General features: G+C 42.9%; 1 protein-coding gene across 4 annotated transcripts; it reads left to right on the forward strand.

The window, feature by feature from the left end:
- Positions 1–558: 558 nt before the first annotated feature.
- pcyox1l (prenylcysteine oxidase 1 like) lies at positions 559–12746 on the forward strand. Of its 4 annotated transcripts, none has more exons than XR_013933576.1 (8): positions 559–952; positions 2411–2617; positions 2996–3170; positions 3961–4172; positions 4832–4972; positions 6062–6473; positions 8662–9828; positions 9882–12746. XR_013933576.1 is itself a non-coding variant. In XM_080434886.1 (8 exons), exons 1-7 carry the CDS (start codon positions 835–837, stop codon positions 8909–8911), a joined length of 1515 nt encoding a protein of 504 aa, XP_080291012.1. In that variant the 5' UTR covers positions 559–834; the 3' UTR covers positions 8912–8923; positions 10832–12746. The 4 variants fall into 4 exon arrangements, 3 of the variants coding, with proteins under 3 accessions (XP_080291012.1, XP_080291011.1, XP_080291010.1); XM_080434886.1 differs by having other exon boundaries at positions 8662–8923; positions 10832–12746; XM_080434885.1 differs by having other exon boundaries at positions 8662–8919; positions 10824–12746.
- Positions 12747–13544: the final 798 nt, after the last annotated feature.

Raw genomic sequence — 13544 nt, forward strand, 5'->3', positions numbered from 1 at the left:
ATGATAAGCATTGGGAAAGGTTTACTGGATGATTGTAAAACTGCATATTTTATTCTCAGGAGACCAGGCTCAGCCAGATGTGATTGGTATGATAAGATAACCAGTGGTGGAAAAAGAACACATTCTTTTTCTACTTCAGTAGAAGTGTCAATACTACAATATATAAATACTTAAAGTACCAAAAGTAAAAGTACTCATTGTGCAGAAAGTCCCATTTCACAAGTTCAAAATGTATTAAGAAATCTTTTGAAAATAGCAGATCTACAAGCTCACAGCGACGTATTGTGAGCTTGTAGAAATATACATAGGTCTGAAGTGTTTCATGTATGTTTTGTAATAATCAAAATCTACAAAGTAATTGGTAACTAAAGTTTTCATATAATTGTAGTGGAGTAATATTTTCCTCTAAGATGTAGGGGAGTAGAAATATAATTACTGAAAATGGTAAATACTGAAGAAAGTAAGTACCTCAAAACATGAACATGTACTTAGTTACTTCGCACCACTGAATGTCACGTGATGTCAATGTTGCCGGATGTTGTACCAGGATGACTGCACTGCAAGTCTATCATCTGCATCATCTACATCATCACCGTCTTTTAAATAGGCTTTTAAAATCACTTTTAATTTGAGATCCTGCGCCCGATACGATACGTACATACGATTCATAGAAACATCATAGTTTGAGGGGTGAATTGCTACGGTAGAGAGTTAATTGTAACAAAACGGGACTAGATGGACGTGTAAAATGATGACAATGCAGTGATCGCCGCCCTTGTCGCAGCAGCACGTTGTTGTGGTCCTGGGCCAGGGTGTGTGTGTTCTCTGTTGGCCATGCTGCTGCTCTGTCTGCCTCCGATGCTCCTGGTTCTGGTCCTGATGGGGGCGTCGGTCCAGGTCCACGCTGACCCGGGATCAGCTCACCTGGACGGAGCTCCGCCGTCAAAAATAGGCAAGTGGAGGAGAGAGATGTGAAGAGCATTAGCCCTAACATGACTGTCATATCATCACAGTCATGGATGGACTTCAACCTGGTGTTTGCACTTTCTCCATTTTTGGCCCATACATCTACATAAACGTTCTGATTTCAAATATAAAGAGCCTACCCCATGGACACGGATGTTACAATTATGTACGGGCCCTCAGAAGTAGCCGTATCTTCCGTGTTGTTCAATAAAAAGCATTTTAATCCGATCGGTGGCCATTTTCAACGTATTTTCTCACGCTTTCAACTACGCGACTCTATCGGTTGGGAGGTGTATTGCACCCTCCCTGATACATTATAACTATGATAAAATGGCCACCGATCGGATTAAAATACTTTTTATTGAACAATACAGAAGATACGGCTACTTCTGAGGGTAATTGTAACATCCGCGGCCATGGGGTAAGCACTTTATATTTGAAATCTGAACGTTTATGTAGATGTGCGGGCCAAAAAGGGAGAAAGTACAAACACTATGTTGAAGTTCATTGATGACGACGTCGTGTGATCCATGGCTATGATGAAGAGCAGAGAGTTTAGATCCCACCGTCCAGGGGGTACGGTCGTGCTGTGATTGGTTTAGTGCACTGGTTTCATTGAATGATTGATTGAATACTTGTATTAACAGTTTGCAAAATCGTACAGTGGTACGGTTATACTATGGTGCTAAAAGGATAACACAAAAGCTTGTTTCCATTGTGGTCCTATGTATTCAATTCATCAAGGCTGGTTCTCCAATGTAGGGTACTAGGGTCCGACTCCGGGGGACCACCAGGGGGTCCAGAAGATGGACCTTTTATGAGTTCTATAACTCTGAGAGTGTACAAATGAGTTAATGTTAAATAGTAAATAGGTCTCTCCAATCAATGGCACCTCACTTGACCTGCATATCCAGTCATTTTGGGGCATAAACAGGAAGTTGAAGGATAAAATTAAGTTTGATAATGATGTACCATGCACGTTCACATCATGTATAGGCTACTTTACATTAAGCAAGATTTTTCAAATGTATTTATCTTTTTACATTTTGGCAAAAATAGCCAATTTTACATTGAGGTGCCCACCTATCCTGTGTCCCCTCGAATGAATAGTAACCCGTCTTTGGAATGGATAATTTGCACAATTTATCGTTCTATTAAGACGAAATAAAATACACGATGTTGGTGAGATGCTGTAATGCATGATCTGCATTCAAGATCATGAGAGCATCTCTGCCCCACTGCAGACTCACTAATAATTACATTGAAAATTAGATTACATTTTAACCCAGATGTTGTGTAGTTACTGTTGAATAAGCTGTGGAATAAAATGTTATTATCCTATATAGGCCTACATTATTAAAGTTTTTGACAAGGATCCTTTATGAGGTTTCTGCCCAACGATTTATTATATTCTCTCTCTCTCTGTTGTGTCTCTGTGGTCCAGCGGTGGTTGGGGCGGGGATAGGCGGCAGTGCCACAGCACATTTCCTGCGCCAGCACTTTGGCCCTGAAGTCCAAGTGGACGTGTATGAGAAGGGCCAGGTCGGAGGTCGCCTGGCCACGGTGACGGTCAATCACCAGGAATATGAGTCTGGAGGCTCCATCATCCACTCCCTCAACCTCCATATGCAGGACTTTGTCAAACAACTTGGTTAGTTTATACACACACACACACACACACACACACACACACACACACACACACACACACACACAAACACTCGTTCGGGAAAAAATGCACATACTGACATGCCCAAAATAGGGATGCCAGATTGAAAGTGGTTGAGTATGTCTGTGGGCTTTATTGCTATTTAATCAATGAACAAGAAGTTGTGACTAAATAATAATTATGTTGGATCCATGAACATAGTTAGTTTTTTTCCATTTCCTGAAAAGTTACGGTTTTAGACATAAAAGCTTTCCACCTGACAGTGACTATGTATGTGATGTCGATGTGTGTATCTGTATTCTACCTTTGTATATGCATGGTGTGTGTGTGTGTACGCGTGCATGTGTTTGCCTTCATCAGGTCTGAAGTACCGCCGCAGCGTTGCCGGCAAGACGGCGGTGTTTAACGGCGAGGAGGTGATCCTGGAGGAGACGGACTGGTACCTGCTGGACCTGTTCCGTCTGTGGTGGCGCTACGGCATCAGTTTCATCCGCCTGCAGATGTGGGTGGAGGAGATCATGGAGAAGTTCATGAGGTAGGCTTGTGTTACGCTACCAACACAATAGTTACTAGTCTCTCTCTCAAAGGTCATGTCTCACATAGACACAGGATCTGACATTTTCTATCAATTACACACCTAAATAATAATAATAATAGTGGATTTTATAACGCACTTTACATTTGAAAAATCTCAAAGTGCTACAATAGGCAGTTGCATAAAAAGAAACATCACACCATTAAAAACATCTGAGAAACTGAACAAAAACAATTAAAACATGGGGCATAAAGCCTAGAGGTAAAACCAGTGTAGCAAAAAAAATGCTTTGTTAAAAGGGTAGGTCTTTAGTCCTCTCTTAAAGCTGTCAACCGACTGTGGTGCTCTCAGGTGGACAGGGAGGGCGTTCCACAGTTCGGGGGCGACCGAGCAAAAAGCCCGGTCGCCCATGGTACGTAGCTTGGAGGAGGTTGGTGTTTGAAGAGCGGAGGTCATGAAGTCTTGAATTTTGAGTTGTTGTCACATTCCTAAGCCAATAATTTGATGATTGAATTCATTTGAAAATTAATAGACTAAACACAAAGAAAATAATCGATTGCAGTAGCCTACTCCACATCCACTTTCTCTCTTCCTTTCTTTTTTGTTGATAGTGTACACATAGGCAGGAAATGGGGAGAGAGAGAGACAGGGAGTGATATGCAGCAAAGGTCGTCGGGATCAGGTCTCGAACCCGCGACACGCTGTCAGGCTGCAATGGAGCCTAGGTGCCCGGACAGGGGGCCTCTCTTCCTTTCTAATATGCGTGTGCATGCGTGCGTGTGTGTTTTAGGATTTATAAGTACCAGGCTCATGGCCACGCCTTCAGTTCGGTGGAGGAGCTGCTGGCCTCGCTGGGTGGGAGTGGCTTCATCAACATGACCCGGCGACCGCTCTCTGATTCGCTTTTGGAGCTTGGCGTGTCACAGCGCTTCATAGACGAAGTGATCGCGCCTATCATGAGGGTCAACTACGGACAGAATGTCAGCATCCCCGCGTTTGTAGGTCAGTGGGAGGGAGTCGTAGAAAGTAACTATTATTCCACAGTCTTAGCCTTTTTTTTGTGTTTTTCCTAATAAAGTTGATTTTCTTTTGTTGTTTCCCATGTAAAGCGTCTTTGGGTACTTAGAAATACGCTATATAAATTTGAGATATTGTTATTATTATTATTATTATTTTTAACTAGGTACATTTACTTGAGTTAGTTGAGTATGTCCATTTTTCAATACTTTATACTTCTACTCCACTACATCTCACAAGCAAGTGAGCAATGTTACTTTGTAGATTTAGATTAGTATTATAAAAACCACCAATGTATTGTTCGCCTATTTTTGCTGAATCTTTGCCTGTTATGACATGCCCTCAAGAGGGATTCTAGGGTTCATGTGGTTAAATATGGATAAATATAATTGAATAAACAGTACGTAAGTACGCGCGCCCGCGTACTTACTTTGTTTATTTACGGGACATTGTGTACGTTAATGAACATTCAATACACATACACGAAGAATTCAATCAATAGAACATCATCTCATGTAAACATGCCGGATTTAGCTAGAAGCTCATTTCCATCCGTAGTCCCCACATGTAAAAAGTAAAAACACCATAATAACAACATTATGTGCATAATATATACATATATGTTGTGCAAATGTACATTCCAGGTGCTGTATCTCTAGCCGGTGCCCAGACCAACCTGTGGGCAGTGGAAGGAGGCAACAAGCTGGTCTGCTCTGGTCTGCTGAAGCAAGCTAATGCCAACCTGGTGCAGGCCCGGGTCGACTCCATCTCCCCTGTCCGCTCTGGTAGGCCAGTGTTTCTCAAACCTTTTCATGGCAAGGACCCCCAAATTGATATGTATTTGACTGCGGAACCCCATCATCTCAAAAATGTTTTGTGCCAGGGACCTACAGAAGCAAAGATTTGAGTTAAAAATATAGACAATCAAAGATTTTCACAAATATTCATGCTTTAAAAGAAATAGCCTATCTGCAAGCTAATGTTCCCTGGGGGGGGGGGGTCCTCACTTCGATAATCATTGGACTCCCCATCCACTATCACTGGGGTCTGGGTTTGACTCCCATTACTTTTTCAAACAACCGCAGACTACTTTTTTTCGCCGATAAAGTATAGTTTTGGACCATGACGGAGGCGCGCCGACTCAGCAGACCTTGAGGCCAAGGAGGCGCGCCCGAGCTCCTCCAGGTGCGCCCGAGCGCCTCCAGGCACGAGTGCCCGCGCCGACCGGCCGATGGTCTGCTAGTCGACTTAGCGCCGTCCGAGTTATGTACCGATAGGCACAGAATCGTAAATGATGTTGTTGGGACTGCGTTTGCCCCTCTATGGTTTGCCCCAACTGCCACTCACTGCACTAACATAGCCCGCCAGCCCCGCCTCCTCAGGCTCGCCCCCTTGTGCTTCAACTGCATGGAATAAGTGTGTGTGTGTGTGTGTGTGTGTGTGTGTGTGTGTGTGTGTGTGTGTGTGTGTGTGTGTGTGTGTGTGTGTGTGTGTGTGTGTGTGTGTGTGTGTGTGTGTGTGTGTGTGTGTGTGTGTGTGTGTGTGTGTGTGTGTGTGTGTGTGTGTGTGTGTGTGTGTGCATGCGTGGGTGGTGCGGGACTCATGTCTGGCTTGCATTGCCCTCTAGTGTTGGTTCTACAGAATTGCCTGGGGGGCGGTGAAAACAAGCGCTTCTTTTCCAATTTACCTGGAATGCCAATTTACCTGTAACATATACACTTATACTGTATGTTGGTTTGTTTACTTTTGAGTGAGAAAACAATGTAAGCAAATCATCTGGGTGCCCTCCTAGAATCATTTGGGGACCCCCCTGGGGGTCCAGACCCACATGTTGAGAACCACTGGTCTATGTGATGTCATATTTCCTCCTACAGGGGATTCGGTCCAGTACCAGCTGGGCTTCACCACGCCAGTGGGGGAAGGGACAGAGATGTATGACATTGTGGTGTTGGCCACGCCCCTCCAGGCCAGCGTGGGCTCCGGGGTCCACTTCCACGGCTTCTCGCTGCCGCTCGATCCGCTGCCGGGCGACTACCAGCGCACGGTGGCCACCGTGGTGCACGGCTACCTCAACACCTCGTTCTTTGGCTTCCCGGACCCTCGGCTGTTCCCCTTCGCCAGCGTGCTGACCACCGACACGGACCAGTTGTTCTTTAACAGCGCGGCCAGCGTGTGTCCCGTCAACATCTCGGTGGGCTTCAGACGCAAGCAGCCGCAGGAGGCCGGCGTCTACAAGGTGTTCTCGCCACAACCCCTGGACAAGAGCCAACTCAAGACGCTGTTCAGGTCAGTTGGATCTCTTAGTTTGGTGGTTCTCAAAAGTTTTGATTTCAAGGAACCCCCGTAACTCTGATTTTGTTTTTTGTACACACCATTTTTTTAACACACTATCAGTAACACTGTCAGAGTTACCTCTTTGGAACCCCCTCAAGGACCCTTGAGGGCCCTCTGACCCCACTTTGAGAACCAGTGCTCTAGTTGAATTCTTTCTGTTTGCCATTAAACTAGTACACTGGTGGACTAGTACACTGAGGCCTGGACCGCTGGCGTAGCGGTCCAGGCACCTAGGCTCTAAAGTAGCCTGACAGCGCCGCGGGTTCGGGTCCCGATGATTTGATGATTTTTCTTTATTAAAGTGTCATGCTTCCAAGGAAGCCCAGCCCATATGGACTTACAGAACACAATGAACCGACATGATAATTCACAAACAATGATCAAATGAATAACAAACTAAAACACTCAAGCTTCATACTGTACATGGCAGATTACATAAATACAACTTGAAATACAACATTGGGCCTGTTACCTCACATCTTAACCCTTTAAGACCTGAGGCGATTCTTTAAAAAAAATCTAAATCCTAACAGTTTTTGGAAAAAAATCTAAAAAAAAAAATGTTCACGATTTTTCAAAAATAGCAGATCTACAAGCTCATAGCGCGGCACTCGGTGCCGCGCTATGAGCTTGTATATCTGCTATTTTTGAATAGCCAAAGACATCTAAAGTGACACAGATGCGTTCCAGGTATTAATGGGTTAACAGGAGACCGGACATGAACCTATTTGAAAAGCTGAGATTGTCTTCTACTCCAGGCTCTAGAAACAAAATGTAATACCTCATAATTAAACAACCTCCGTTTAAGAAAAAACGTCCTTCCTCTTTTTTGGTGAAAACGGCTTATACAACTGCCGACAGGGACAAAATGGCCGATCGCGGTTCCAATTTTCTTTTTCTCTGATGGAGAGATCAGAGACCCTCCCCCATCCCCCAGACAGGCTTTGTTTACGTGCACGCGCACATTACGGCTCCCGTGGCTCTGCAAAGATCGTCAATATAAGGTAAAAAACCCAGGCAGAAGCTACATAATTAATTAATTAATACCTGGCAGGGAATGTGTTAATATGCATATTCCTATTTTGACCAAACCAAGTATAACACCTCCAAAGTAATTATAATGTCATTTTTCAAATGTGTTTCGTTTAAAGAAATAAAGTCAGGGTCAAGGGACTGCAGTAATAAAGCTCTTAAACCACAATCTGTCCATCCGTTCACATTCCAATGGATCAAGCTGAAGTGTTCATCACTTACAGGCTGGGCAAGAGTCTCTCATTCAGGAAGGTCACCCCTTTCCCGGTGAGAGGCAGCCTGGCGAGGCCTCTCATCTTTCCTCATGACCCCCTGCTAAATGACTGTAATGACCCTCCCATTACCACTGATGTAAAAGTTCTTACCAGATGGCATCTCCCTTAGGAGGGTCCTGAAGTTCAGCTCTATCAGCCGATCCGTATGTGACTTGGCAGCTCGTATGTAGACACTTGTATACCTATCGTCACGTCTTAGTTTCTGTTTCTAGCGAAGAACTGCCACCTTCTCTTGTGATGTACGTAATGCTGATTTATTCATTTATGCTTAGTAGTGTGGCATAATTGGTTTGGTTTATCAGCATAATGCAAATTGTGATACAAATGTAGATAAGTGATAATATCACAACAAAAAAATCCATATTTGGGCAAACCTTGGGGGGCACACACACACACACACACACACACACACACACACACACACACACACACACACTGTTCTAGACAACTGACACCTTCGGTTCCATGTCGTGAAAGGAATAAAGCAAAGCACTCGACCAGAACAAGAGGGGTTCCAAAAGACAAAAAACACAACAAATGTATGTCTGCTCTCTATTCTTCATTAATAGCATTAATTATAACAGGCTACCATCTTATCTTATATTAAAATTGGCATGACGGTGGAAGTCACAATAAATGTCACAAAACATGTCACGTTTTCACGGCGCCGCTAGATTTGGCTGGTTGTTTCTTATCAAAATGTGTCAGTAGTCCACAGCTGAACTTCAGTTCATTCATCGGTGCATGCAGCACAGGGGAGGGACACAATGACATTGAACATGTATGTAACATGATGACAATACTCTGACGGTCGGTGTCCTTCCTTCCTCCAGGTCCTACTACTCGGTGCAGGTGACAGAGTGGCAGGCCTATCCTAGCTACGGCAGTGGCCAGGGCCTGCCGCCGGTGGAGCTCCACCCCAACCTTTACTACCTCAACGGGATCGAGTGGGCCGGCAGCGCCATGGAGATGAGCTCGGTGGCCGCCAAGAACATAGCCCTGCTGGCCTACCACCGCTGGACCAGACAGACGGACATGGTGGACCAGAAAGACCTGATGCACAGGATCAAGACCGAACTATGACCGACCGTGTACGTCTCTAAGCCTAGCCTCAGGTCTCAGGACCCTTTTAACCTACTGTACTGGTTCTCAGTGTGGGGTCCAGGGACCCCCCAGGGGGCCTTGAGGGGGCTCCACGGGGTCCCCAGCTAAGTTATTGATAGTTAGGAACCAAATGGACCATTGAGGGTCTGTAACTTCGAGCTAAATTATTGATAGTTACGAACCAAATGGATCATTACGGCGATGTAACTCTGAGAGCGTACAAATGGATCCATTTGGTTCCATTTGTATGCTCTTAGAGTAAAAGAAACTTGATCTTAATCTTACTCTCTGGGGCTGTGTCAACAACTGAAACAATGCTTTTACTTCCTCTCCCTAATTATATCTCAATGCCTTGAAGACTAGCAGCATGATAGCATACCACACATGTCTCCAGACTGTGTTTAAAACTCTGTTGGTAGCGGTTAAGAGGTACACGCACATCCAAACATTTGGTGCTGGATCAAACTAGATAAATTGTGAACATAAGGAGAAGGACCGCACACCGTCTTGATCACAACATAAGTTAATAATAGAGCGGTCCAAAAAAAATTAGTTTCGGCCTATGTGGCCTTCGTCAGGTATACTGAGCTGAGTGAGAAGGTATATCTGTTGGTGACATGTTGACTTTTGTCAAGTCCATCTGCGGCACCGAATGAAATAATAGCCTTGCTAGTTTGCTATCATTACTCCAACCTCCAAACCCTAAGAGCACTGTTCTCTTTGAGTTATACAAAATATTCATGCAGGATAAACGGTTATATATTTTTTATCTAAATTGGCATAATTCCACGCCTGTTCATCCGCACTTATACTGTGATTGGCTAGGCCTGATCACGTGGCGACTGTGATTGGCTAGGCCTGATCACGTGGCGGAAGTGTAATAATGTACAGCCTCCGTTAGCATGTTAGCGCTAATAATCGCTAACCGCTAACTTGGGCTTTCCCATAGACGATGCTTATACTAAGCTAATAATCGCTAACCGTTAACATGGGCTTTCCCATAGCCGATGCTAATAGTAAGCTAATAATCGCTAACCGTTAACATAGCCTTTCCCATAGACGATGCTAATAGTCAGCTAATAACCGCTAAAAGCTACGGACCAGAGCACGTGACGGAAGTGTAATGCAGCCTCCGTTAGCGTGTTAGTATGTAGCGGCCATAACCTCTAGTATAGTACATTTCATAAGACAGGTGAAGACTCACTGTACTTCAAAATAAAAATACAAGAAAATAGGCAATCAAACATGGCAAAACATATAAGATAGGAACATTGCACATAGGAGGTATTGCATATGAAAACATATGCAATAATATAAAAACATAACACAAGAATGTATTACAATAAAATAACAGTACAATAAAAAGGAATAAGATAACCACACACTTTAAACCTAACTAAAACATTATAAAAAGAGATATGTTTTAGTCTGCTTTCAAATGAAGACACTCTTGTTGCAGGACCTTAATTAAAGTGGTTGAGAATTCCTGAGAGTAGGACCATAATGAGTAAAGGCACCATAATCTGATTTAGAATGTATTCTAGGTATATATTTTATCTGATGATTAGGGATCTGTTGGTCTGTACTCAGGATACTCTGGCTGCAGAATTCATAATCAAGTGTATTAGAAATAAAAGCATGAGCCAGCTTTTCAGAATCTGACCATGACAGGAAGCATCTAAATTTAGATGTATTCCTAGATGATATAAAGCAGTCTTGAATATATTAGTTATGTCCTTCCGAAGGTTAAGATCAGCACTAATAATCACACACAAGTTTTTGGCCTGCTCACAAGGTTTTACTGTCATGGGAGATAACAATGATTGAATCTATTGCCTCAAAGCCTTCGGACCCCCTAAAAGAATCTCTGTTTTTGTCATTTGACATTTAGGCCATCAGATCTTTATCAGCAATGCATTGGATGAGGTCTGGACTATGGTATTCGACAGAAACAGATATGTACCGTACATTACAACTATATGTGTTATCGTAGCCATATGATAATGTTGCTGTAAAAGGTATTCACCCCATTCACAATTACATACAAATTTTGTTCTAATCATCACCCTCCTATAACTGTAACCCCTATAACCCCTCCTATAACTTTATTTCATGTACAGTTTCTCTGTTGACAGACACACAGTCAAATTGGACAGGGAGAGCTCAGTAAAATTCCTCCCTCTAAATCAATGCATTTATGTAGCTATCACAGGGCGATGGATTCTATCTTTGTTGAAAGCTCAAGGACCGAAGTGTAATGCCATCCATAAGTGATGCTGGAGTGTCGACATAAATCACATTAAGTCCCATTAAGATATACTGAACGGTCATGCTCTCTGTTGTTTTGAGAAGTGCCTAATAATGTTGTTGTTAATCCCTACGCGAGCTACTGTATGTTAGTGCACGGGAGTTGGGGAGGTCCCGGCAAAGACGCGCTGTGATTGGCCAGTATTCACTTTGAGTGGCAGTTGGGGCAAACGCAGTCCCCACAACATGATTTACGATTCTGTGCCTATTGGTACATAACTCGGACGGGGCTGAGTAGGCACAAGCCAACTTTCGGCACGGCAACTCGCGTGCGTGGTGCCTCTCGTGGCTCAAGTTCGCTTGAGACTGTGCCCCTCCGTCGCGGTCCTGAGATTGGGTATTCGGGCTGTATTAGAATGTGACTACGCCCATTCCCGTTCCCAACTCTTCTAATGTAGAGCCCAGTAGGGAACTCTAGTGCACTTACATAGCTAGCCCCAGTCATAGAGTTATAATATGTCCCAGTGCTCTATTAGAATACTGGACTGGAAAGATACAGCTCCCTTGCTTCTGTTCTCAGCTAATTACTGGTGCTCTACACTATGATTGCCATGGCTATTTAACCAGCATGTAGCCAATGGTATTTACATGATGAAGGGAAGAATGCAATGAGTTATTGTAAATTATTTGCGCAGTTGATAATGACCACATAATTATGACATTCTGAGCTTAAATCCTCCTCATCATGTATTCCCGACTTTCACCTTCCCTTCTCCACTGTGCTATCTAATAAAAGTTGTCTTAATTATGAATTTCATTATTCATTATAACCAATATATACAGTACACACATTAACAAAGCAGCTGAAATTGCCTGGCTGCTTCTAATATTAATCTCAACGTTTCCTGCTACGCTACATTACTCAAATTTGACATTTGGCACAGCATTTTAAATGTTAGGGGTTTCTACCTAGTGTGTTTTGTATACTATATAACTGATTTGATGATGATAAAGTTGCTAATGGACCATCCACTGACACTGGGTGGACTATGGTCATGCACACCCCACTTACTACAATCTACAACAAGATGAATAAATATCCTAATTACAGTAATATAGAATGAGACAATAGTATCCTGTGTCTCTACCTTGTGGTCCACAGGCATTATTTGAAATAGAATAACAATACTCCTGGTAAACAGACCTGAGTCAACTAGTAGTTGTGAATGTTTTTCTCTGCATCGCATACCAGACATTTTTACTGAGTTCAGATCAGTAACAGAAAGATAATTGCTCTCTTTATTACTCAGTATTTATTAAACGATTAAAGATTAAATCATATTTGTAATGTTATGCCTTTTGTGTTATATTGCACACATGTCATACATGTTGTGCACTACAATAATCTACAGAATAGCTTAATTTGATTTGATTTGATTACCTTATTAATCCTGTGTGGGACATTCAGTTTTCAGCTTCGCCCAGCAGATGGTTGCTCAGATGAATAATTATGATGAACACTCTGGACGGTGGAAGCAGTTAGGGGTTAAGTGACTTGCTCAGGGACACTTCAAGACGGGACCAGGAGGTGAACGGCAGACCTTACCTGACGGCCTCTCTAGCCACTAACCTACGGCCACCCTATATATATATATATATATATATTTTTTTTTCCCCCTTCCACATGGATGTTGTAATGCATCCACTGTTAAACATCTATCTGATTTCCCCTCCATTGAGTCATTTGGTGCTTGCAGGGGTCATCAATATGTCCATAAACAGACAAATGGGTCCGTGGCCAGACTTGTCCAAATCTTTGAATGTGTTTTTATATAACATTATAATGTTCTTATTTTGATCATAACACCCAATTACTGAATGTCAGCCTCCAGGTTCTCTTCAGAATATGTATGACACTGATTTACTATGACACTATGGCACATTAGGAGTCCGCCAGTACAGTGGTTCTCAAACATTTTATTTTCAAGGACCCCCATAACTCTGAGTGTGTACAAATGGAACCAAATGGACCCTGGTTCCATTTGTACACACTCAGAGTTACAGACGTATAATGGTCCATTTGGACCACCCTCAAGGAACTTCGAAGGTCCCTCAACCCACTTTGAGGACCACAGCACTAGTAGTATACATTTAGGGATAGCTCAAAAGAGCATTAAAGGGATAGTTCACCCCCAAAATTACCTTTTTTTTAATCTATTAGTCACCCCATGGGGACTTGAATTAATGGACATTTTTGTTTTTGTCGCTTTTCCTAAGCCATAATCAAATTAACTATCCCTTAAAAGAGAATAAAATATATATTTATTTTTATCAGTAAACGCAACATTATAGTTTTGATTCTATG

This window comes from Gymnoscopelus braueri, assembly GCF_963280865.1.
Source record: "Gymnoscopelus braueri genome assembly, chromosome: 8".
NCBI lineage: Eukaryota > Metazoa > Chordata > Actinopteri > Myctophiformes > Myctophidae > Gymnoscopelus > Gymnoscopelus braueri.

Coding starts and splice junctions, on each gene's coding strand:
- pcyox1l (XM_080434884.1), top strand. CDS start 835: ATGCTGCTGCTCTGTCTGCCTCCGATGCTCCTGGTTCTGGTCCTGATG. Junction 4,173..4,831: donor CAGCATCCCCGCGTTTGTAG/GTCAGTGGGAGG, acceptor TGTACATTCCAG/GTGCTGTATCTCTAGCCGGT. Junction 6,474..8,661: donor CAACTCAAGACGCTGTTCAG/GTCAGTTGGATC, acceptor TCCTTCCTCCAG/GTCCTACTACTCGGTGCAGG.